The following is a 20,797-nucleotide window of genomic DNA, read 5'->3' as shown; positions in this document are numbered from 1 at the left end:
TATAGGTACGGAGAGTCCTCATCTTACGACCACAAATTATTTATTTTAATTATTGTATTTATTTCATTTATTTCATTTCATTTATTTCATTTATTTTATTTTATTTATTTTATTTTATTTATTTTATTTACTTTATTTATTTTATTTTATTTACTTTATTTATTTTATTTATTTTATTTACTTTATTTATTTTATTTTATTTACTTTATTTATTTTATTTATTTTATTTACTTTATTTTATTTTATTTTATTTACTTTATTTATTTATTTATTTACTTTATTTTTTTATTATTTTATTTTATTTTTTTACTATTTATTTTATTTATTTATTTTATTTTATTTATTTGTCAATCGCCTATAAGATAATAGATATAAGAATAAACATGAGCATGAATACAGGAAATAGGTATATGCATCAATGGGGACAATAGGACAGAGACGGTAGGCACAGTGGTGCACAATTTAGCCTGAGATTTCCATTGTTAGGCGAGACAATTGCTAAGTGAGTTTTGACTCATTTTATGACCTTTCTCGCCACTGTTATTAAGGGAATTGTTGCCTTTGTTAAGTCAGTCGTTGTTAAGAGAATCTCTCGTCGGAAAGTCGCAAAAGGGGATCATGTGATCCCCGGGACACTGCAACTGTCACAAATACAAGCCAGTTGCCAAGCATCTGAATGTAGATCATGTGACCACGGGAATGCTGCAACGGTCGTAAGTGTGAAAAACGGTCCTAACTCACTTTTTTTCACTGCTGCTGTACATTTGAACCGTCACTAAATGACGTGTTGTTAAGTCGAGAATTTCCTGCATTCGTTCTCTTAGAGTTTAGTTCTCCCTTAAGAAGCAGAGCTGCTTCCTGTTAATCATGATTTGCTTCAGTGTGGCTTATTGAGCAAACTACCATGGGCAGTTCTCACCCCTAAGCCCCCCCCTCCGCCCCCCCCCGAAGGACCGTCATGCTGGTTTAGGATTTTGTATGAGGGGTCCTTGGTGCTCTCTTAACTCACTTGTTTTCTTGCAGACGTTTCATGACGCAACTAGGTAACATCATCAGTGCTAGAAGGGAGTAGGATTTATTGGGAGGAGGAGGAGGAGGAAGAGGAGGAGACGACTGTGGGTGCTTTCTGAACTTGGTTATTTTCTTGCAAACATCTCATGACCCAACTAGGTAACATCATCAGGGCTAGAAGGGAGTGGGGTGGTGGAGAGAGGAGGAGGAGGAGGAGGAGGAGGAGGAGGAGGAGGAGGAGGAGGAGGAGGAGGAGGAGGAGACGACGACTGTGGGTGCTTTCTGAACTTGGTTATTTTCTTGCAAACATCTCATGACCCAACTAGGTAACATCATCAGGGCTAGAAGGGAGTGGAGTTTGTGGAGAGGCGGAGGAGGAAGAGGAGGAGGATGACTATGGAGGTCATTGGTGCTCGCTGAGCTTGGTGGTTTCCTTGCAGATGTTTCATGACCCAACTAGGTAACATCATCAGGGCTAGATGGGAGTGGCATTTGTGGAGAGGAGGAGGAGGAGGAGGAGGAGGAGGGTTGTGGGGTCCTTGGCACTCTCTGAGCTCGCTATCTCTCTATGGAGATCATCCAGATCATGGTTGCCCCCAAAATCCTCTTTTTTAAGAGCCAACCGGCTTTTCCGTTTTTTTCTTCGAAAGGTTTTCTTGGAAGTCCCATTTTTTCCCCCCAGCACCATCGTATCTTTGAGCAAATGAACTTGTCGTACGTCGAAGGCTACCCCCCCGTCTTAGGGTTATTCATGCTCCCAATCCTCTTGCCCATCTTAGGGGAAGAAATTTTGGGGTGACCTGCTGACCGATGGGAAGATCGCTTGGCAACAAACCGGACAGATCTTCAACTCCCCCAGCGCCTGGGCCACCTATTGTAAGAAACTGGTCAATCCCGCGAAGAAATCTGGCTGCGGTTGGGCCTCGGTGAAGTACAAGGGCCAGAAACTGGACCAATACAAGGCCGTCTGGCTGAAGAAACACCAGCCCAACGCTCCCCCGGCGGAGGAGGTAATCCTTCTGCCCTGCTTCAAAACCTTCTTTCGGAATTGGGTTTCTACATGTTTTCCCGAAAATAAGACCTTGTCTTATATCTATCTATCTATCTATCTATCTATCTATCTATCTATCTATCTATCTATCTATATATCTATATATCTATATATCTATATATATATATATGGATCTTTGGTTGTTCGGGTTTTCTCCCGCGTAAGATTCAAAGTATCTAGGCAACGTTTCGATGAAGTCTCATTCATCATCTTCAGGCTTCTGTCTTCGGCTCTGTTCTTCTCAGAGTGATGTGAGATTGCAGCTGCTTCTTCCTTTTTAACTGCTAGTGGGGTGGGACTTGATTGGGTGGGGGCTTGGCTGTGTTCTGATTGGGTGGGGGTGTGTTCTCATTGGTAGGGCGACTTCATCGAAACATTGCCTAGATACTTTGAATGTTACGTGGGAAAAACCCAACAACCAAAGATCCACATATAATACTCACGAGAACCTCAGAAAACAAATATATATATATATATTTGTTTTCTGAGGTTCTCATGGGTATTTGTATGTGGATCTTTGTTGTTCGGGTTTTGGTTGTTCGGGTTTTCGAATCTTATGCGGGAGAAAACCCGAACAACCAAAGATCCACATATATATATATATATATATATATATATATATATATATATATATATATATATATATTTGCTGCCAAAAAAGGCACCAGGTCTTATTTTCGGGAATGTCATCCTATGCCTGTTTTAATAGTTGCCATAAATTTAAAAAAAAAGGGAGGTGGGGGAGGAAAGAAATATGGAAGAGCAGTGCAATAGTTTGGAAGCAAAAGTACATTCCAACTCTTCTCTTTCAAAGATTGTAACTAAACTACCAGAGCTTTTGCCCAGGGATATATTTAATTGGAGAACGTGAACGATGACACCCAGCCTGTGAATGGGCTCAATTGGAGAATCTGATTCAGGACACACCCAACGGGGAGAAGGGAAACAGGGTCAGAGGGGACTGTAAATGACGTGTGCCGGAGTTGGCTTCATACAGGGCAGGGCCAGTAGGTTGCCTCGAATGAATCCTTTGAAGTTGGTTGAAGTTTGGCTCGAGAATCATGATTTAATGAGGGCGATGGCTGTAATCCTGACACTCCCCTCACTTGCCTTGTGGAGGAGGTAATCCCTTCTGCTCTGCTTCAAAACTTTCTTTCAGAATTGGTTCCCCCCCCCCCCAAGTTGTTGTTTTTCCCCAAGATTCTATATGTATCCCCCCAAAACAAGACTCTGTCTTATATATATTTTTTGCCACCAAAAAAGGCACCAGGTCTTATTTTCGGGGGATGTCATCCACTGACTAACCTCACTTATGTGCGTCGCCCCTGGCCTCCTTTTTGTGGTCGGAGGCCTTCAGGAATTTCTTCTTCTGAGGCCAGCAAGGCCTCAGAAGGCCTCTGCAGCTGATAAGAGAGTTTTGGATTGATCCAGAGCTTTTTTCTCAGCTCCGGAGGCCTTCAGGAAAGCCTTGCCAGCCTTGCCGGATGCAGAAGAAATGGGCCGGCAATGTAGGCCTCAGGGTGTGCCAGGCCTGGCTACACCTGTCCAAATGTAAGTAGTAGGGCAGCTCCACCCCCCTCATCCCGACCCTAGCTTAATTTTCACCCGTCCACTCTGGAGTGGGTGGGATCTTAATTAGGGCTTATTTTGGGGGTAGGGCTTATATTGGGCGCATGTATAAAAAATCAAGCTAGGACTTACTTTCAGGGTAGGTCGTATTTTCAGGGAACCAAGTCAATTCGTGGCCTAACCCTAACTCTAGCCCTCACCTGTTTCCAAAGTTCATAGCAAACTCATTCACAGCTCTGTTTATTATTGTTAGATTTCTTACCGTTGACTTAAACGGCCACAAGTTAAGCCAAACATTTCTCCAACTAAGCGAGACGGTGGTTAAGTGAGATGTGCCCTGTTTTACAATCTTTTTCACCGCAGTTGAATGGATCCAGAGTTGAATTGGTTCACTTAACAACCAACAGAAAAACGGATGTAAAACCTGGCAGGTTGCATTTTTTACCAACTTTTTGATATCCCACGAGTAAACCCAAAATTTACATGGCTAAGCAAGATGGTTGTTAAGTGAGGTGTGTCCCACTTTATGACCGTTCTCGCCACAATTGAACCACAAGTTGACAGTTGAACCATTGGTTCACTTAACAACCGACACAAAAAATGGCTGTAGTGTAAAATCAAGTCGGTTGCATTTTTACAAGCTTTCTGACATCTGATTGCAAGGGGCGGGCTCCACTATGGTCGTATGTCAAGGACTCTCTGTCCTTCTGGCCTGGCTGAGACTTTGGAAGTCAGCCAAAGCCACTTAGGTGATGCCTCCTAGTGGGACCTCATGGTACTTCAGGCATAAAGTGGATTAGATTAAATATGCTTTACTCACTAGGTGCTCTTTCCTTCCTTTCCCGCCCCTCCTGCCCCCACCAGACTCTGATCAGTGAAGGGGAGGAAGAGGACCTGGGTGATGAGGAGGAAGATGAGGCCAAAGGGATGAAGGCAGCCTTGGCTGACTCCATGCTGGCCAAGAAGATGGACGACAAAAGCAGGAAGCCCCTGGTGAAAAGCATGGCAGACTTGCACAGCGCGGGTAAGGGGGCCAAGCATTGAGGTAATTCCCCGTTAGGAGAATGAGCGCATACAGGGAGACGTAGTGAGAGTAGTGAAAAATAATACACACAACCAGCACACGGATACACTGTACAGTAAATGTAGGTTTTTACTTCCAATAAACGTTTAAGCAAAGTCCAACAAAACAGTCCAAGTCATTCACGGTTAAAGCAGTCAGTTTTCAGTCCAGGGATAATCCAATAACAAAGTCCGGTATCAAAAACAGTTCAGTAACAGACATCAAATCCAAGAATAACAGTCAATTAGGAGGAACGGCAATACTCTCCAACAGAAGGAAACAGAGACTCACTCACACTCTCTTCTGAGACTAAACTACCCAGGTTTCTGGCTCCATCTTATGGCTGTTTGAGGAACCACACCCAATTACAGTTTTATGATTCTCTTAAAGATACAGTATTAACATGTCTATCCTGGTTTATATATTTCCAACCCAAATAACTGTTAGGTGACTTACATTCCTAATTCCAAGCTCAAGAAAAGGGCCATCGGGGGGCATCGGATGGCAGCCGGCTGAATTTTTCTCAGTTGTACAGGGAGGGGTGCTGTTCTCCGCAGGTCAAAAAAAAAGGCAAGATGGCAGACCCGCGATGGAGAAAAAGAGAGAGAAGGAAAGAAGGAAAAAAAGAGAAAGGGAGAGAGGGTGGAAAGAAGGAGGAAAAAAAGAGCGGTGGGGAGAGAGGTAGAGAGGAAAGCAAGGAAGGGGGAAAGGAAGAAAAAGAAGGGGAAAGAAGGGAGAGAGAAAAGAGGAGAGAAAAGGAAGGAAGGACAAAGAAAACAAAGGAAGAAAGAAAAAGAGAGGCAGAGAAAAGGACACACACTCACACACACGAATCAAAGAAGGACCCAGCGTGAGAATCTTACGGCCGTCTTCACATCTGCCCGATTTTTATTCTGAAGTAATGACTGGCACTTCCTTTTTTGTTTCCCCAGATCACAGCAAGAGGCTAGATTGCCGGAATCGGGTTCCTGTCCGGTATTGCAATCTGGGGAGTCGGGATTCTGTCAGGTACATTGTTCCAGTGAACGCTGTGTCCGCTTTTAAGGGTAGCCAAAAATAATAAAATAAAATAAGCAAAACAATAATACCATACAACAAACAACACAACGCAACGCAATGCAATACATAAAATAAGAGCAAAGAAGGATTCAGAGACCAGATTCCTGGGGAAAAGAGAGTTTAAAACTTAAAAAATGCATCTATTTTCCAAAATGGTGAGAAGTTAATTTATTTTTATTCTGCGTTTGGTCGATTCCTCCCTCTCAGCCGAAGTGCCAATCAGGGATAGAGGGAAGGAGGTGAGCCACAAGTAAGGGAGAACCAAGTTTTAATCTCTCCTCAATCACAGAAGGTGATTGGCTGACTCTGGGAGAGTCCCTCCTTCTCAGCCCAAGAGCCAATCAGGGATAATGGGGGAAGGAGCTAGACTGGAGTTGGGAGACCTGGGTTCTAATCCCTCTCAGCTCAATTTGCCTCTTGGGGGTTCTTTTTGGGGAGAATAATTGGGTGCTAGATACACTACCTTGAGTTCATATACAAATCTAAGAAAGGAAGGAGGGAAGGAGGGAGGGGAAATGGATGGGAGAGAGGGATGGATGGATAAACAGAAGGAAGGGAAAAGAGGGAGGCAGGGAAGGAAGGAAGGATAAATGAATGGAAGAGAAGGAAGGGAAGAGGAGGAAGAAAGGAAGAAGATGGAAGAAAGGAGAGAAAAGGGAAAGGAAGAAGGGAAGGGAAAGGAATAAATGGATGAAGGAGAAGGAAGGAAAGGAAGGGGAAGGGAAGGAAAAGAAAGGAAAGGAGGGGGAAGAAAAGGAAGGGGAAGGAAGGGAAAGAAGGATAGGAGGGAGGGAGGAAGGAAGGAAGAAAGTATAAATGAATGGAAGAGAAGGAAGGGAAGGAGGAAGAAAGGAAGAAGATGGAGGAAAAGAGAGAAAAAGGAAAGGAAGAAGGGAAGGGAAAGGAATAAATGGATGAAGAAGAAGGGAAAGGAAAGGAAGGGGAAGAAAAGGAAGGGAAAGAGAAGGGAAAGGAAAGGAAGGGGAAAGGGAAAAGAAAAAAAAATCCCCTTCCAACTCTTGAGATTCTAAGATCTGAATGCATTCAGCCTGGAGAAAAGATATGGGGGAGACCTGATGTTAGATAGTCTACTATCTCAAGGCTCCTTCCCCTGAGTAGCTGAGGGAGAAGTCCAAACCCCTAGAAAGAAAGATGCCATCTGGGTTTGGGGCCAAGACTGTTCCTTAAGGCAGATGCCATGACACTTTCTGGAGTTGGTCCACAAGTCCTAAAGTGGCCAAGGTTGGAGACCCCTGCCCCAGGCAACCCATCTTCACTCTAGGGCACCAGACCGGGTCCAGTTTCCCTCCAGGGAGCCAGTGTAGCTCATAGAGTGGGGAATGTCACATGGGGGTCAAAGGGAATGTCTAATCCTCCTTGTGATCACCACAAGACTGGGGGTTTTCTTCCTTCCTTTTAGGAACCCGCATACCTTGGTGGAGGTGACGTCGTTCGCAGCCCTCAACAAATTCCAGCCTTTTAACGTGGCCATCTCGAGCAATGTTCTCCTGCTCGTGGTAGGTACCCCTCCTCCAAATGCCAGTCTGGGGCTGGCTGGGGAATTCTGGGATTTCCGGATTCAGCGTGTTCCGAGGGCACCCGGTTGCAAGAAGGCTGACTCGCTGAACACTTGTGTTGTGTTCGATTGATTGCAAGTGTTTTGCACAATGCCTGGTGGCTGGTGAATTCCGTCGATGGGAAAGGACATCAAAGCAAATGAATCCGCCCAAGGAAAATACAAATATTAATTCTCTAGCTCATATGCTTTAAGATGGGTGTACTTCAACTCCCAGAATTCCCCAGCCAGTGTCCTTTAAAGTGGGTGGACTTCAGTTCCCAGAATTCCCCAGCTAACATGCTTTAAGGTGGGTAAGTATCAACTCCCAGAATTCCTCAGCCAGCAAGGACCCCACAGTCCTCCTCCTCTCCCTCCTCCTCCTCTCCATAAACCTCGCTCCCTTCTAACACTGATGATGTTACCTAGTTGGGTCATGAAATGTCTTCAAGAAAACCAACAAGCTCAGAGACCACCAAGGACCCCCACAGTTCAACCCTGAGCTACAAATATTCTCCTCTGTTGATTGTCACGCTCCCCTGTCTACTTTGTCCGCTTCTTTTTAGGATTTTCACAGTCATTTAACAAAAAGCGAAGTGGTGGGATACTTAGCAGGCCAATGGAACATCAACAGCCAATGTAAGTCCCGTTGGGTTACCCTGAGGTGAGCTAAAAGGGTTGGATGCTTGGGAACCAGATGGGATAATTTTTCTCTGCCCTTCACCATTCCCGCCTTTCCTTGGTAGCAAAAAAAAAGAACGTTTTTCTCTCAAGTTTCTTTCACCCAAATCTTGGGTGGCCAAACGTAACCCTGGAGATCTTCAAACAGAGGCTGACCCACCCATCGCTGAATCTTGTACAGCTAGTCCTGGACTCACAACCGTTCATTTAGCAACCCTCCAAAGTTAGAACAGCACTGAAAAAAATGCATTACGACCAGTTCTTTCTATATACCGTTTCCCTGAAAATATGACCTACCCTGAAAGTAAGCCCTAGCCTGATTTTTTTTACACGTGTGCGTGAATGCTACGGACTTTGAAAACAGCAGGGGGCTAGAGTTAGGGTTAGGCCATAGATTGACCTCCTTGGTTCCCCGAAAATGCGACCTACCCTACCTGAAAGTAAGTCCTAGCCTGATTTTTTTACACATGCACCCAATATAAGCCCCACCCCCCCAGAATAAGCCCTAATTGAGATCCCACCCACTCCAGAGTAGACGATTAAACTAGGGTGGGGATAGGAGTGTGTGGACCTGCCCTACTACTTACCTTTGGACAGTTTGTAGCCGGGCCTGACACACCCCGACACCTGCCTTGCCGGCCCATTTCCCCTTTTGCGACCTTCTGACTTAGCAACCACAGTGGTTCACTTAACAACCAATGGCAGGAAAGTTCATAAAAATGGAGCAAAACTCGCTGAACCCACTTGACCCGCTTAGCAACAGAAAGTTGGGGTTCAATTGTGGTCGTAAGGTTGAGGACTAGCTGTATTTCCCACTGGAGGAACCAGCAAAATGCAAATTTTTATATTCTGAACATCGCTTAACCTCCCAATTTAATGATACATAAACATTACGAAAGGAAGGCAAGGAAACTCGACAAAAGCATAATTTGTGTGATTATGAGCATTTCCTGTACACAGCATGAATGTGGAATGGAAAAATCTTTGAGATGTTTCCAACTCTTTGATTTTATTTGGCACAGAGATCATCCAGATTTAATTTTTGGCCTCGATAAGGAAAGGCTGGGCTTTTCCGGCAGCCACAAAATACAAATTTATTTGTAGTTGAAAGACATTTCTTGAAAGAAAGAATGAATGATTTTTTTTTTAATGATTTTTGGCCAATCAATGAATACATTAAACCCCACAACCAAACTATTGTCCCCAGAATAAATATAATAGCTTAACACAGTACAGTTTCAATTTTTCATATTTATAACAAAAGGCTGGAATATTCTGCCAGCCACAACATGCAACTGCATTTGTGGCTTAAAGAAAAGAATGAATGAATGAGTTTTTATTATGGCTTTTGGCTGATTGGTAAATAAAATAAACCTCACAATTGGTCCATTGTCCTTGGAATAAATGAAATTACTGTATGGTATAGCACAATCAGTGCAGTTATATCAGCAGTGACTGGTGTTTTGTTTTAACAGCAATATAAAAAGCCATTTTATTTATATTTGGGCTGATGAATTCAAGGCAGTGAATTCCTTAAATCATTTCTAAATCATTTAAAAAGTCATGAAGTAGTAATTTCCTTCTGGGTATCCCAACATAGAATATCATATTGTAGAGGACATAAGAACATACAATGATAAGTTATATAGTGTTTCTCAGTCTTGACCACTTTTAAGATAGGTGGACTTCAACTCCCAGAATACCCAGTCAGAATGCTTCAAGATGGGTGGACTTCAACTCCCAGAATACCCAGTCAGAATGCTTCAAGATGGGTGGACTTCAACTCCCAGAATACCCAGTCAGAATGCTTTAAGATAGGTGGATTTCAACTCCCAGAATTCCCCAGCTGATATACTTTAAGATGGGTGGATTTCCAGAATTCTCCAGCCAGAATGCTTCAAGATGGTTGGACTTCAACTCCCAGAATACCCAGTCAGAATGCTTCAAGATGGATAGACTACAACTCCCAGAATTCCCCAGCCAGAATGCTTCAAGATAGTTGGACTTCAACTCCCAGAATACCCAGTCAGAATGCTTTAAGATGGCTGGATTTCAGTTCCCAGAATTCCCCAGCTGACATAATTTAAGATGGCTGGACTTCAACTCCCAGAATTCCCTTGTGGACTTCAACTCCCAGAATTCCCTTGTGGACTTCAACTCCCAGAATTCTGGGAGTTGAAGTCCACAGGTCTTAAAGTTGCCGAATTTGGAAACCCCTGCTCTAAACGTATGCTAATTTTGACCCTGATTGATGTATAAGGTTGCAAAATGTGCGTGTGTGTGTGTGTGTGAGAGAGAAAATCCTTCTTTAACCATAACCTCGTTGTGTTACGCTGCGTTGTGTTCCAGTGCTGACGGTACTGAGGGCATTCCCTTGCCGGTCACGACTTGGAGACAATGAATTGGCAGCCATCATGGAAGAAGAGGTGAGGCGATGGATGGAAAGGAGAAAGGATCTCTTTGGATCTTCAAAAAGATTGCCCCGAAAGTTCACTTCCAGTTTGGAAGCACTGCTTAAGCAGTTTCCACTTATCCTTATCGTAAAGTGTAATTTGAAAAAGCGTACAGGTAGCCCTCAACTTAACGACCGCAATGGGGACCTGAAAATTTGCCGTTAAAGCGATGCGGTTCAGTAGGTCACGATAGATGGTCTTCCCACTTGTCAGAAAATGGCTGGGCAAATCACAGAGTTCACATAATGTCAGGATTCTGCAAGTCATAAAGAATTCTAGTCTGTTTGAAATGTGAGCGAAGCACCCAGATGGCAGTCACGCAAGGATGGAAAAGCCGCAGCAGTCGTAAGTACGAGGAACGGTCGTAAGTGTTGTGGCCCAACAGGGACCAGTGGAACTGGCAACAGACTCAGATAGTGAGGAGGTTGGGGGAGGAACGTGGGCCAATCCTGGAATCTGGGGAAAGCTTTGACGAGGGCTCTGCGTCGGAGGCAGAGATGGGGCCAGGCAGCTATAGTTTAGCTTAACTGAAATGGATAATGCCAGGCAGATGAAATCGAGAACTGGGTGATGCTTTGGAGGAAGAAAGGAGGGTAAAGGGGCATTTTAGGTCTGGGGTGTGTGTGTTACAAAGCAAAGTCAAGTTACAAACTAAATCAGATCCTGTATTATCTGTTCCTCCATAAGCAGAAGCTAACTTAAATTTATTATTATTTTAAATAATCATATGATTTCAAATATTATTTTTTTAAAAATAATTTAATATTTTTTTAAAAAAATAACTCAAGGTGGTGAACATATCTAATACGTTTCCCTCTTCCAATTTAACCCACTACAACAATCCTGTGAGGTGCGTTGGGCCCAAAGTCATCCAGCTGGCTTTCATAATTAAGGCAAGACTAGAACTCACCATCTCCTAGTGCCGTGATGGCAAACCTATGGTCCATGTGCCACAAGTGGCACGCAGAGCCATTTGTGCTGGCATGTGAGCCACAGGCTCAGTGGGCATGCGCACGTCTCACAGCTAATTTTTTTTTTCCGGTTGGTTTGAGGCCTTTCTCGGCCTCCCAGAGGCTTTTCAGGCCAAATTATAGGCCTGTTTTTGTCACTTCCTGTAATACCAGAAGTGATGAAACGGGCCTATAATTCATCCTGAAAAGCCTTGCGGAGGCTTTTTCCAAGCCTCTGGAAGGCCGAAAAAGGCCTCAAAACAGCCGAAAAATCAGCTATGGGGGTCAGTGCAGATAAGGTGGCGGGGTGGGGATTGTGTGCACATGCGCAGGAGGCGTGGGGAGGTGGGACGTGCATTGCATTCTGAGTGCTGACACCCAAGTGCTTGCGCGCTAGTGTGCGCACACAATTTTTGGCACAGGAGCCCAAAAAGGTTAGCCACCACTGTCCTAGGGATTGGCTCAAAGTCACCCAGGCCATCTTTCATGCCTAAAATGAGACTAGAACTCCCAATCTCCTGGTGATTGGCCCAAAGTCACCCAGCCATCTTTCATGCCTAAGGTGGGACTAGAACTCCCCATTTCCTGGTGATTGGCCCAAAGTCACCCAGCCAGCTTTCATGCCTAAGGTGGGACTAGAACTCCCATTTTCCTGGCGATTGGCTCAAAGTCACCCAGCCATCTTTCATGCCTAAAATGGGACTAGAACTCCCCATCTCCTGGTGATTGGCCCAAAGTCACCCAGCCAGCTTTCATGCCTAAGGCGGGACTAGAACTCCCAATCTCCTGGTGATTGGCCCAAAGTCACCCAGCCAGCTTTCATGCCTAAAATGGGACTAGAACTCCCAGTCTCCTGGTGATTGGCCCAAAGTCACCAAGCCAGCTTTCATGCCTAAGGCGGGACTAGAACTCCCAATTTCCTGGTGATTGGCCCAAAGTCACCCAGCCAACTTTCATGCCTATGGTGAGACTAGAACTCCCAATTTCCTGGTGATTGGCCCAAAGTCACCCAGCCAGCTTTCATAGCTAAGGTGGGACTAGAACTCCCAATCTCCTGGTGATTGGCCCAAACTCACCCAGCCAAACTTTCATAGCTAAGGTGGGACTAGAACTCACTGTCTCCTGGTGATTGGCTCACATTCACCTCACTGGCTTTCGTACCTAATGCGGGACTAGAACTTGCAATCAATCTCCAGCTTTCTAGCCTTAACCACTAGACCCAACTGGTTCTCTAGTTTAGTTTAGTTTAGTTTAGTTTAGTTTAGTTTAGTTTAGTTTAGCTTAGCTTAGCTTAGCTTAGCTTAGCTTAGCTTAGCTTACTTTATCTTACCTTAGCCTAGCCTAGCCTAGTTTAATATTTAATTTAATTTAAACTGAATAATTGTTTAGATTATTTTAAGAACATTGTTTGCAGACCAGTGGAATGAAACGATTTATAGAGGCAGATTGAGCCCTAAAAACCCAATGAAGGCCAAAAATAACGGCGTACCCCGAATCCTCCTGTCCTTTCCAGATCTGCCAAAACCTTTTCCTGAGAGGTCTGTCGCTGGTGGGCTGGTACCACAGCCACCCATTCAGCCACCCGCTTCCCTCCTTGCAAGATATCGACATGCAGATGGATTACCAGCTGAAGCTCCAGGGAACCAGTAACAGCTTCCAGCCGTGCTTGGCGCTCATTTGTGGTAGGTTGCAAAATGGGGAGGGGGGGTGCTCGGTCTCCCCTCCCCCACCCTGTTCCTCATTCCTGATGCAGTTGGGGAGCTCCGAAGGGAGAAAGCAGGGGGCTCAAGAGCCATTGTAGCCCTCGGGGAGCTTATTGTTCTGAGAATAAGTTTCCCAAACACAACAAACCGTCTGAAGTGAACTCAAAAGATTCCTTTATTAGGAGCGCCGGCAGCCCCGGGGAAAAAATTTCTCTCTCAACATAGGCTAACAAGTCCGTCTGGCAGGAAGATGAATAGTTGTTTGCCGTATCTATTCATCTCCGCCCCCTGCCTTATCTCCCCAGAACAAGGGTGGGATTTCACTAGTAGCGGTGGCTCTTCCGTCCCAGGGACCGGCCCGTAGATCTCCACTGCTCTCCTCTCCTCTCTGCCTTCTGTGCACCTATGCGTCAGGCACTGGAACCGGCTGTTCCTCCTCTTCTTCATCAGCCACCTCCAGACCTAGGGCTGTTGATTCTCCATCTGAGGGCAGACGGGCGGCTCAGGCTCCACTTCTGTCTGTCTCTCTCTCTCTCTCTCTCTCTCTGACAGTCCTATGACCTCTTTCCCCTCAGAGCTCCCAGGCTGCCATGATGCTGACTCTGACTTCCAGCCTCCTCCTTCTCTTCCGCTTCAGCTGCGGAAGGGGCTGGCGGCCGACACTTACAAAGCAAAGCAATTCGTGTATCATTCGTCTCCCGTAAAAAGAAGCTAGACGGAATTTATTTATTTATTTGTATCTGGGCTTTATTGTTTTGGCAAATAGCTTAAGGCTGCGAACATATCTAGCATGCTCCTCCTAGTTCCCCCACAATAACAACCCAGCGAGGTGGGCTGGGCTGAGAGAGAAGGACTGGCCCAAGGACTCACCCAGGCAGCTTTCATGGCTAAGGTGGGACTAGAACTCACTTTCTCTTGGTGATTGGCCCACTCAGACAGCTTCCATGCCTAAGGCGGAACTAGAACTCACCATCTCCTAGTGATTGGTCTCAAGTCACCCAGCCATCTTTCATGCCTAAGGCGGAACTAGAACTCACTTTCTCCTGGTGATTGGCCCACTCAGACAGCTTTCATGCCTCAGGCGGGACTAGAACTCACTTTCTCCTGGTGATTGGCCCAAAGTCACCCAGCTGGCTTTCATGTCTAAGGCGGGACTAGAACTCACTTTCTCCTGGTGATTGGCCCAAAGTCACCCAGCCATCATTTATGCCTAAGGCGGGACTAGAACTCACTTTCTCCTGGTGATTGGCCCAAAGTCACCCAGCCATCTTTCATGCCTCAGGCGGGACTAGAACTCACTTTCTCCTGGTGATTGGCCCAAAGCCACCCAGCCATCTTTCATCCCTAAGGCGGGACTAGAACTCACTTTCTCTTGGTGATTGGCCCACTCAGACAGCTTTCATGCTTAAGGCGGGACCAGAACTCACCATCTCTTGGTGATTGGCCCAAAGTCACTCAGGCAGCTTTCATGAATAAGGTAGGTACTCCTAGACTTATCTCTACAGTTGAGCCCAACATTTCTGTTGCTAAGTGAGACCGTTGTTAAATGAGTTTGGCTCAACGTATGACCTTTCAGTTGCTAAGCGAACCTGGGTTTCCCATTGATTTTGCTTGTCGCATGACTCCGGGACACTGCAACCGTCACAAATACATATCAGTTACCAAATGCCTCAGGGGTGGGCTCCAAAAATGTTAGCAAGGGATTCTTGGCCCGGTTGCTGGGTGGGCCTCCTTCACCACGGCGGGGGTTGCTTTTGACTTCCCCAGACTCCTGAGGCTTTCCTCGAGCCTCTGGGAGGGGGAAAACAGCCTCCCGGGCTCCGGAGGCTCTCTGGGAGCCGGAAACAGGCCCAATTTAAGGCCCTCCCAAACTTCTGGGAGGCCTGTTTTTTGCCGTCCCTGAGCCTCCATACGCGCCCTGCACTTACCTGTATCCAAAATGGGCCTCATGGGGACTTCTGAGAGGGGCGGGGCCAGCCAGGAGTGAGATTTCGGAGGGGTATGTGTCTCCAAACTGCGCAGAATCTTAGCTAGGTGTCAGGATTTCGGCAGTTACTCCAATTAAATCATGAGCCTCGAGCTACACTCCCAAAACTAAAAAGGATTTATTAGAAGTTGACCTTCCGGCATTAGCCTGGGCATAGCCAACTCTTGAGATATGTAATTCACTGTCACTCTTGATCCTTCTTCCCCCCCCTCACCCCCCACCCCTCTAGGTGTATCATCCAACGAAACACGTCCATAGCCAAGAGTCAGAAGCTTCAGTCATCGAATCGGTCTCTGAAGAAAATATGAATGGGATGTACTTTCGATTCCACACTGCCGCCTGCTCTCTGAAACTTCCCCCTTCTTTCTGTTGTCAGTTATAAAACGTGTATACAAAATGTTTGATGAGTTGACACGAGGGGCTCTCGCAACCCCCCCGTGAACCTCCAGGAGCCCACCCCCGAAATGCCTAGATTCTGACAACGGTTGTAAGCCGAGAACTATCTGGGCTGCTTTTGTCACCCGCGTTGGAACGAGGAAGAGGGCGGTCTTTGCAGTCCCAAATGAGGCATGAAAGTTCTGGCTCTCATCCAAGCCTTTCTTTCTTCCCGCCCCAGGTCCTTACTACCATGGCAATCAAGGTGTGGAGTCCAAGATTTCCCCCTTCTGGGTTATGCCACCTCCGGAGGTGAGTATGGACATCCAGAATTAGCCCGGTTGTGTGAAGGGCTGGCAGCTTGGAAGGATTTTAACTGGGAGGACCAACGAGCTGATTCAGGATAACAGAATAACAGACCTGGAGGGGACCCTGGAGAGACCCTTCAGCCTCTTTCTGCTTTAAAGCCACTGTGTGGAGGTTTAACTGACTCAGGAAGAGCAGGCGGTGGTTTGGGAATCGCAGGGAAGGCTTCAGGGTGTTGGGGAAAAAATAAATAAACTATTTGTCCAGGATACAATAACATCTCCAGGCTTGGGCAGGAGGTTGGGATCTCCAAGGTCCCTTCCAGCCCTAGGATTCTATGATTCTGTGACTATGATTCTGTAATTCTACGACTCTATGGTTCTATGACTACTATGATTCTGTGACTCTATGGCTATGAATCTATGACTCTATGGTTCTATGATTACAATTCTAAACTCTATGATTGTTATTCTAGGGCTATGAATCTATGAGTCTACCGGTATGATTCTATAACTATGATTCTAGACTCTATGATTCTGTAATTCTGTGGCTCTATGATCTGTGAATCTATGGCTATGAATCTATGATTCTATAATTATGAATCTATGATTCTATAATTATGAATCTATGATTCTATAATTATGAATCTATGATTCTAGACACTATGATTCTGTAATTCTGTGGCTCTATGATTCTGTGAATCTATGGCTATGAATCTACGATTCTATAATTATGAATCTATGATTCTATAATTATGAATGTATGATTCTATAATTATGAATGTATGATTCTAGACACTATGATTCTATGACTCTGTGATTCTGTCATTCTATGGCTATGAATCTAGACTACGATCTACTTTGTTGATCTACTTTGTGGCGTTATGTGACTAGCACTTCTGCTAGAAGAATTCATTTCAAAGAAAGACTGGGACTCCAAAATTTACTTAAGGACTGTGGCAAAATGGTCATCAAATTGGGTGCGACTCATTTAACAAAAACACCAGGAACCTTAAGCTCTGGTCCCCACTGTGGTTTTAAGTCAAGGGCTACCGGTAAGAGGGTGGCGATTCCTGGATAATGTTGATTTTTAATGCTATGTGCCTCTCAAGTTCACTGTGCATATGTGTGAGTTGGGCAGCCATAGACATCTATTTAATACCTACATGCATACATACATGCATGCATGCAGGGCTGAAATCTTCTTTCAGATAATTTTCATTGTATGCATATACCAAAAAACCAGTGAAGTTTTATTCAAAAAGACAAGGACTCAAAATTTCCTTCCTTCCTTCCTTCCTTCCTTCCTTCCTTCCTTCCTTCCTTCCTTCCTTCCTTCCTTCCTTCCTTCCTTCCTTCCTTCCTCCCTTCCTTCCTTCCTTCCCTTCCCTTCCTCTCCCCTTTCTTTTTTCTTGTCTTTCTTTCTTATTCCCTTTGTTTCATTCCTTCCTTTTTTCTTTCTCCTTCCTTCTTTTCTTCCTTCCCTTCCTCTCTCCTTCCTACCTTCCTTTTTCTTTTTTCTTTCTTTTTTTTCTTTCTTTCTCTTCCTTTCCTTCCTTCCTTCCCTCCCTTCCTCTCCCCTTTCTTTTTTCTTGTCTTTCTTTCTTATTCCCTTTGTTTCATTCCTTCCTTTTTTCTTTCTCCTTCCTTCTTTTCTTCCTTCCCTTCCTCTCTCCTTCCTACCTTCCTTTTTCTTTTTTCTTTCTTTTTTTTCTTTCTTTCTCTTCCTTTCCTTCCTTCCTTCCCTCTCTTCCTCTCCCTTTTCTTTTTTCTTGTCTTTCTTTCTTATTCCCTATGTTTCATTCCTTCCTTTTCTCTTTCTCCTTCCTTCTTCTTTTCTTCCTTCCCTTCCTCTCTCCTTCCTACCTACCTTTTTCTTTTTTATTTCTTTCTCTTTTTTCTTTCTTTCTCTTCCTTTCCTTCCTTCCTTCCCTCCCTCCCTCTTCCCTTTCTTTTTTCTTGTCTTTCTTTCTTATTCCCTTGTTTCATTCCTTCCTTTTCTCTTTCTCCTTCCTTCTTCTTTTCTTCCTTCCCTTCCTCTCTCCTTCCAACCTTCCTTTTTCTTTTTTATTTCTTTTTTTCTTTCTTTCTCTTCCTTTCTTTCCTTCCTTCCCTCCCTTCCTCTTCCCTTTTTTTCTTGTCTTTCTTTCTTATTCCCTTGTTTCATTCCTTCCTTTTCTTTCTCCTTCCTTCTTTTCTTCCTTCCCTTCCTCTCTCCTTCCTACCTTCCTTTTTCTTTTTTATTTCTTTCTCTTTTTTTCTTTCTTTCTCTTTCTCTTCTTTTCCTTCCTTCTTTTTCTCCCTCCCTCCCTCCCCTTTTCCCTTTTCCCTCCCCAGCAAAGACCTTATGACTACGGCATCCCCATGGAGGTGGAAGTCACTTACATCCAGGATGGATTTTTAACGAACGACATTCTCCATGAAATGGTATCTGGTTTCTCTCCGTTCTTTTACAAAGCGTTCGTTTGGGGGCACCGTGACCCAAGCACACCACTATTCTGATGTAAAAAAGCTAATTGGGGGGGGCGTGGGGGTCATAGAAATGAAATTTACAGGGAGTGGTGATGCTATCTCACAAAAAAACTACCAGCCCCAGTGGATTTAACTCTAGAGCCTTATCTCTTTAAGCTTGGCCCCTTTGGACTTCAACTCCCAGAATTCCCCAGCCAGCATAAGTCACGCTGGTCCTTATACGGGTCACCCTGTGACTGTGCCTGATTTCACGCCCGTTTTTGTAGCCGTTGCTAAATGAACCCGTTTTACCCAATGGGTGGGGTTTTTTTTTGTTGGAAATTGGAAGTCAGTGTTAAGTTTTCAGCGAAAGGAAAAGTCATACATTGTGATCACGTGACTGTCAGGCATGGCAAATGTCTGTAAACGTGGCCTGGTTGCTAGGGGCCCCCAAATTGGATCACATAACCACGGGGGGGTGGCGTTGGCTGTGAGAACTGTTATTAAGATTTAAGAATGACCAGCCGTAATACCAGTCAGTGGCTGTAAAGTCTGATGCAATTGAGGATGAATCAGGATAGCATGGGTGTTGTGGCTCCGGGCTTGGATTCAGCTCCTGTGATTGATATGAGTTCAAGTGAGGAGGTCATGGCAGAAAAATATGAGCCGGCCTGACTCAGTGACTGGACTGATAACCAGGATGAGGAGATGGACGTGACAAAGGACGACAGACCTGATGTATTAGAATTGTCAGGACCTTTGACCTCCTCTGGTTCCTTATCTGATCAACAGCTGGGAATGGCTGACAGGGAAGTTTTGAGAGAGTCTTCTAGTGGAGATGAGAACTTGGAAAATTTGTGGTTAAATGTAAAAAATAGAAGATGGTTGAAAAGGCAAAATCAGCTGGAGCAAATGAGAAGGGCAAGTCAGTAAATTAGAACGTTGCCTTAATGAATATAAAAGGACACAGCTGGGCTGGTACATTTTGCCAGGAACAAAATGACTATTTGAGTGAGAACGTTACAGCAAGAAGCTCTGAGGCTGAGGATTTATTGCCAGGACTGGTTTGCCGGACAGAGTAAAGATTTATGCTGTGGTTTCTGCCAGCCGTTATCTTGTAAGACTTCTTTCCATTTGATTTAATTGTGAAACGGCTGCTTTCTGTTTTGTTCGTTTGAATTTCGAAGGGGAGTCATAACACATGGGTATTGCTCTTTTAAGACTAAGAGCGGGTCCACAGAAGTTCTACCTCTTTTAAGAGGTGCTTCTATAAAATGCAGCCATTAGAGGACACGTTCTCTCTCCTTGTGTCCGGAATTCATTGCAGACGTTCTCTGGGTGCTGGGTTTTGCTCCTGGTTGTCTCATAATAGCAGTCGCGTTCCAAATGCTCTGACAAGAACTTCAGAACTAGGTCCTAAATAACAGCGAGGGGGGGGTCCGTCGGAACTCTGAACGGTCGTAAGTTGAGGATTACCTGGAAGTCACCTAACAAGGGCAGGCCTTTGTGTCTTTCCTTCCATTGTTCGTTTTCTAACCTGCTTCCAGATGCTGCTGGTGGAGTTTTACAAAGGGGCACCTGACATGGTGAAGTTTCAGGACTCATGGAGTCAGGAACAGACCTACCTGGACAAACTCAAGGTAAGACTCACCTGGATAAAGGAAACGGTGGAAAATAAATGTGATAAATAATACTGGTAGTCCTGGACTTACGACCGCAATTGAGCCCCAAGTTTCTATGGTTAAGTGAGACATTTGTGGAAGTGGGTTTCACCTCATTTTACGACCTCGCTTGCCGGAGTTGTTAAGTGAACCGCTGAAGCCGATGTTGACTTTGCAGGCCCGAAGGTCGCAAAAGGGGATCACGTGACCTTGGGACGCGGCAACCATCATAAGTATGAGTCGGTCGTGCCGTGTGTCTCTGTATTTCGATCACGTGACCATGGGGATGCTGCGAAGGTCGTAACTGCGAAAAACGGTTGTAAGTCACATTTTTCAGTGCCCGTTGTAACTTGGAACAGTCACTAAACGAACCGTGGTTAAGTCGAGGGCTACCTGCAGTTACAATGACAAGCGCTTTGGGACTTTAGACTCCAAACAAGAGAGGGATTTGTCGCACAACACCCCTGATTTAACAATTGTCGATAAGAGAGACAAAAACAGATATTAGGAAAGTACTTTGAGGAGCAGAAAAGAAGAAAAATCACAACATGCGAAAAATCTGAAAATAGAAATAGAACAACTTTGGCAAATGAAAGCAAAGGTAGGACCAATAGTGATAGCAATGGCACTTAGACTTACATACCGCTTCACGGTGCTTCTACAGCCCTCTCTAAGCGGTTTTCAGAGTCAGCCTCTTGCCCCCTCAACAATCTGGGCCCCCATTTTACCCACCTCGGAAGGAGGGAAGGCTGAGTCAACCTGGAGCGCGGTGGGATTCGAACTGCCCAAATTGCAGGCAGCTGATAGTCAGCAGAAGTGGCCTGCAATACAGCACTCTAACCACTGCGCCACCACATAGAGAGAAATGATATTGATGATGGATGGATGGATGGATGGATGGATGGATAGAGAGAGAGAGAGAG

The 20,797-nt window shown here is 45.0% G+C and overlaps 1 protein-coding gene and 1 long non-coding RNA gene across 2 annotated transcripts in view; one reads left to right on the top strand and one right to left on the bottom strand.

The window, feature by feature from the left end:
• The window catches only part of LOC148128374 (uncharacterized), a 452,998-nt gene extending 442,824 nt beyond the window's left edge, over positions 1-10,174 (bottom strand). Inside the window, exon 1 of the long non-coding RNA XR_015741289.1 lies at positions 10,142-10,174. This is a non-coding gene — a long non-coding RNA (uncharacterized LOC148128374). The remainder of the gene's footprint in view (positions 1-10,141) is intronic.
• Positions 1-20,797, top strand: part of MPND (MPN domain containing) — a 28,083-nt gene that overhangs the window by 3,290 nt on the left and 3,996 nt on the right. The window contains exons 3-12 of the mRNA XM_087922638.1: positions 1,791-2,021; positions 4,496-4,655; positions 5,627-5,702; positions 7,174-7,270; positions 7,875-7,947; positions 10,339-10,415; positions 12,906-13,074; positions 15,699-15,769; positions 18,100-18,189; positions 19,761-19,853. Of these exons, the coding sequence (XP_087778764.1) occupies positions 1,791-2,021; positions 4,496-4,655; positions 5,627-5,702; positions 7,174-7,270; positions 7,875-7,947; positions 10,339-10,415; positions 12,906-13,074; positions 15,699-15,769; positions 18,100-18,189; positions 19,761-19,853 (1,137 nt within the window). The remainder of the gene's footprint in view (positions 1-1,790; positions 2,022-4,495; positions 4,656-5,626; positions 5,703-7,173; positions 7,271-7,874; positions 7,948-10,338; positions 10,416-12,905; positions 13,075-15,698; positions 15,770-18,099; positions 18,190-19,760; positions 19,854-20,797) is intronic.

Source organism: Pseudonaja textilis, chromosome 1 (assembly GCF_049901715.1).
Source record: "Pseudonaja textilis isolate UNSWEBS1 chromosome 1, rPseTex1.2, whole genome shotgun sequence".
In the NCBI taxonomy this organism is placed as follows: Eukaryota; Metazoa; Chordata; class Lepidosauria; order Squamata; family Elapidae; genus Pseudonaja; species Pseudonaja textilis.
This window is presented reverse-complemented; position numbering and strand designations above follow the sequence as displayed.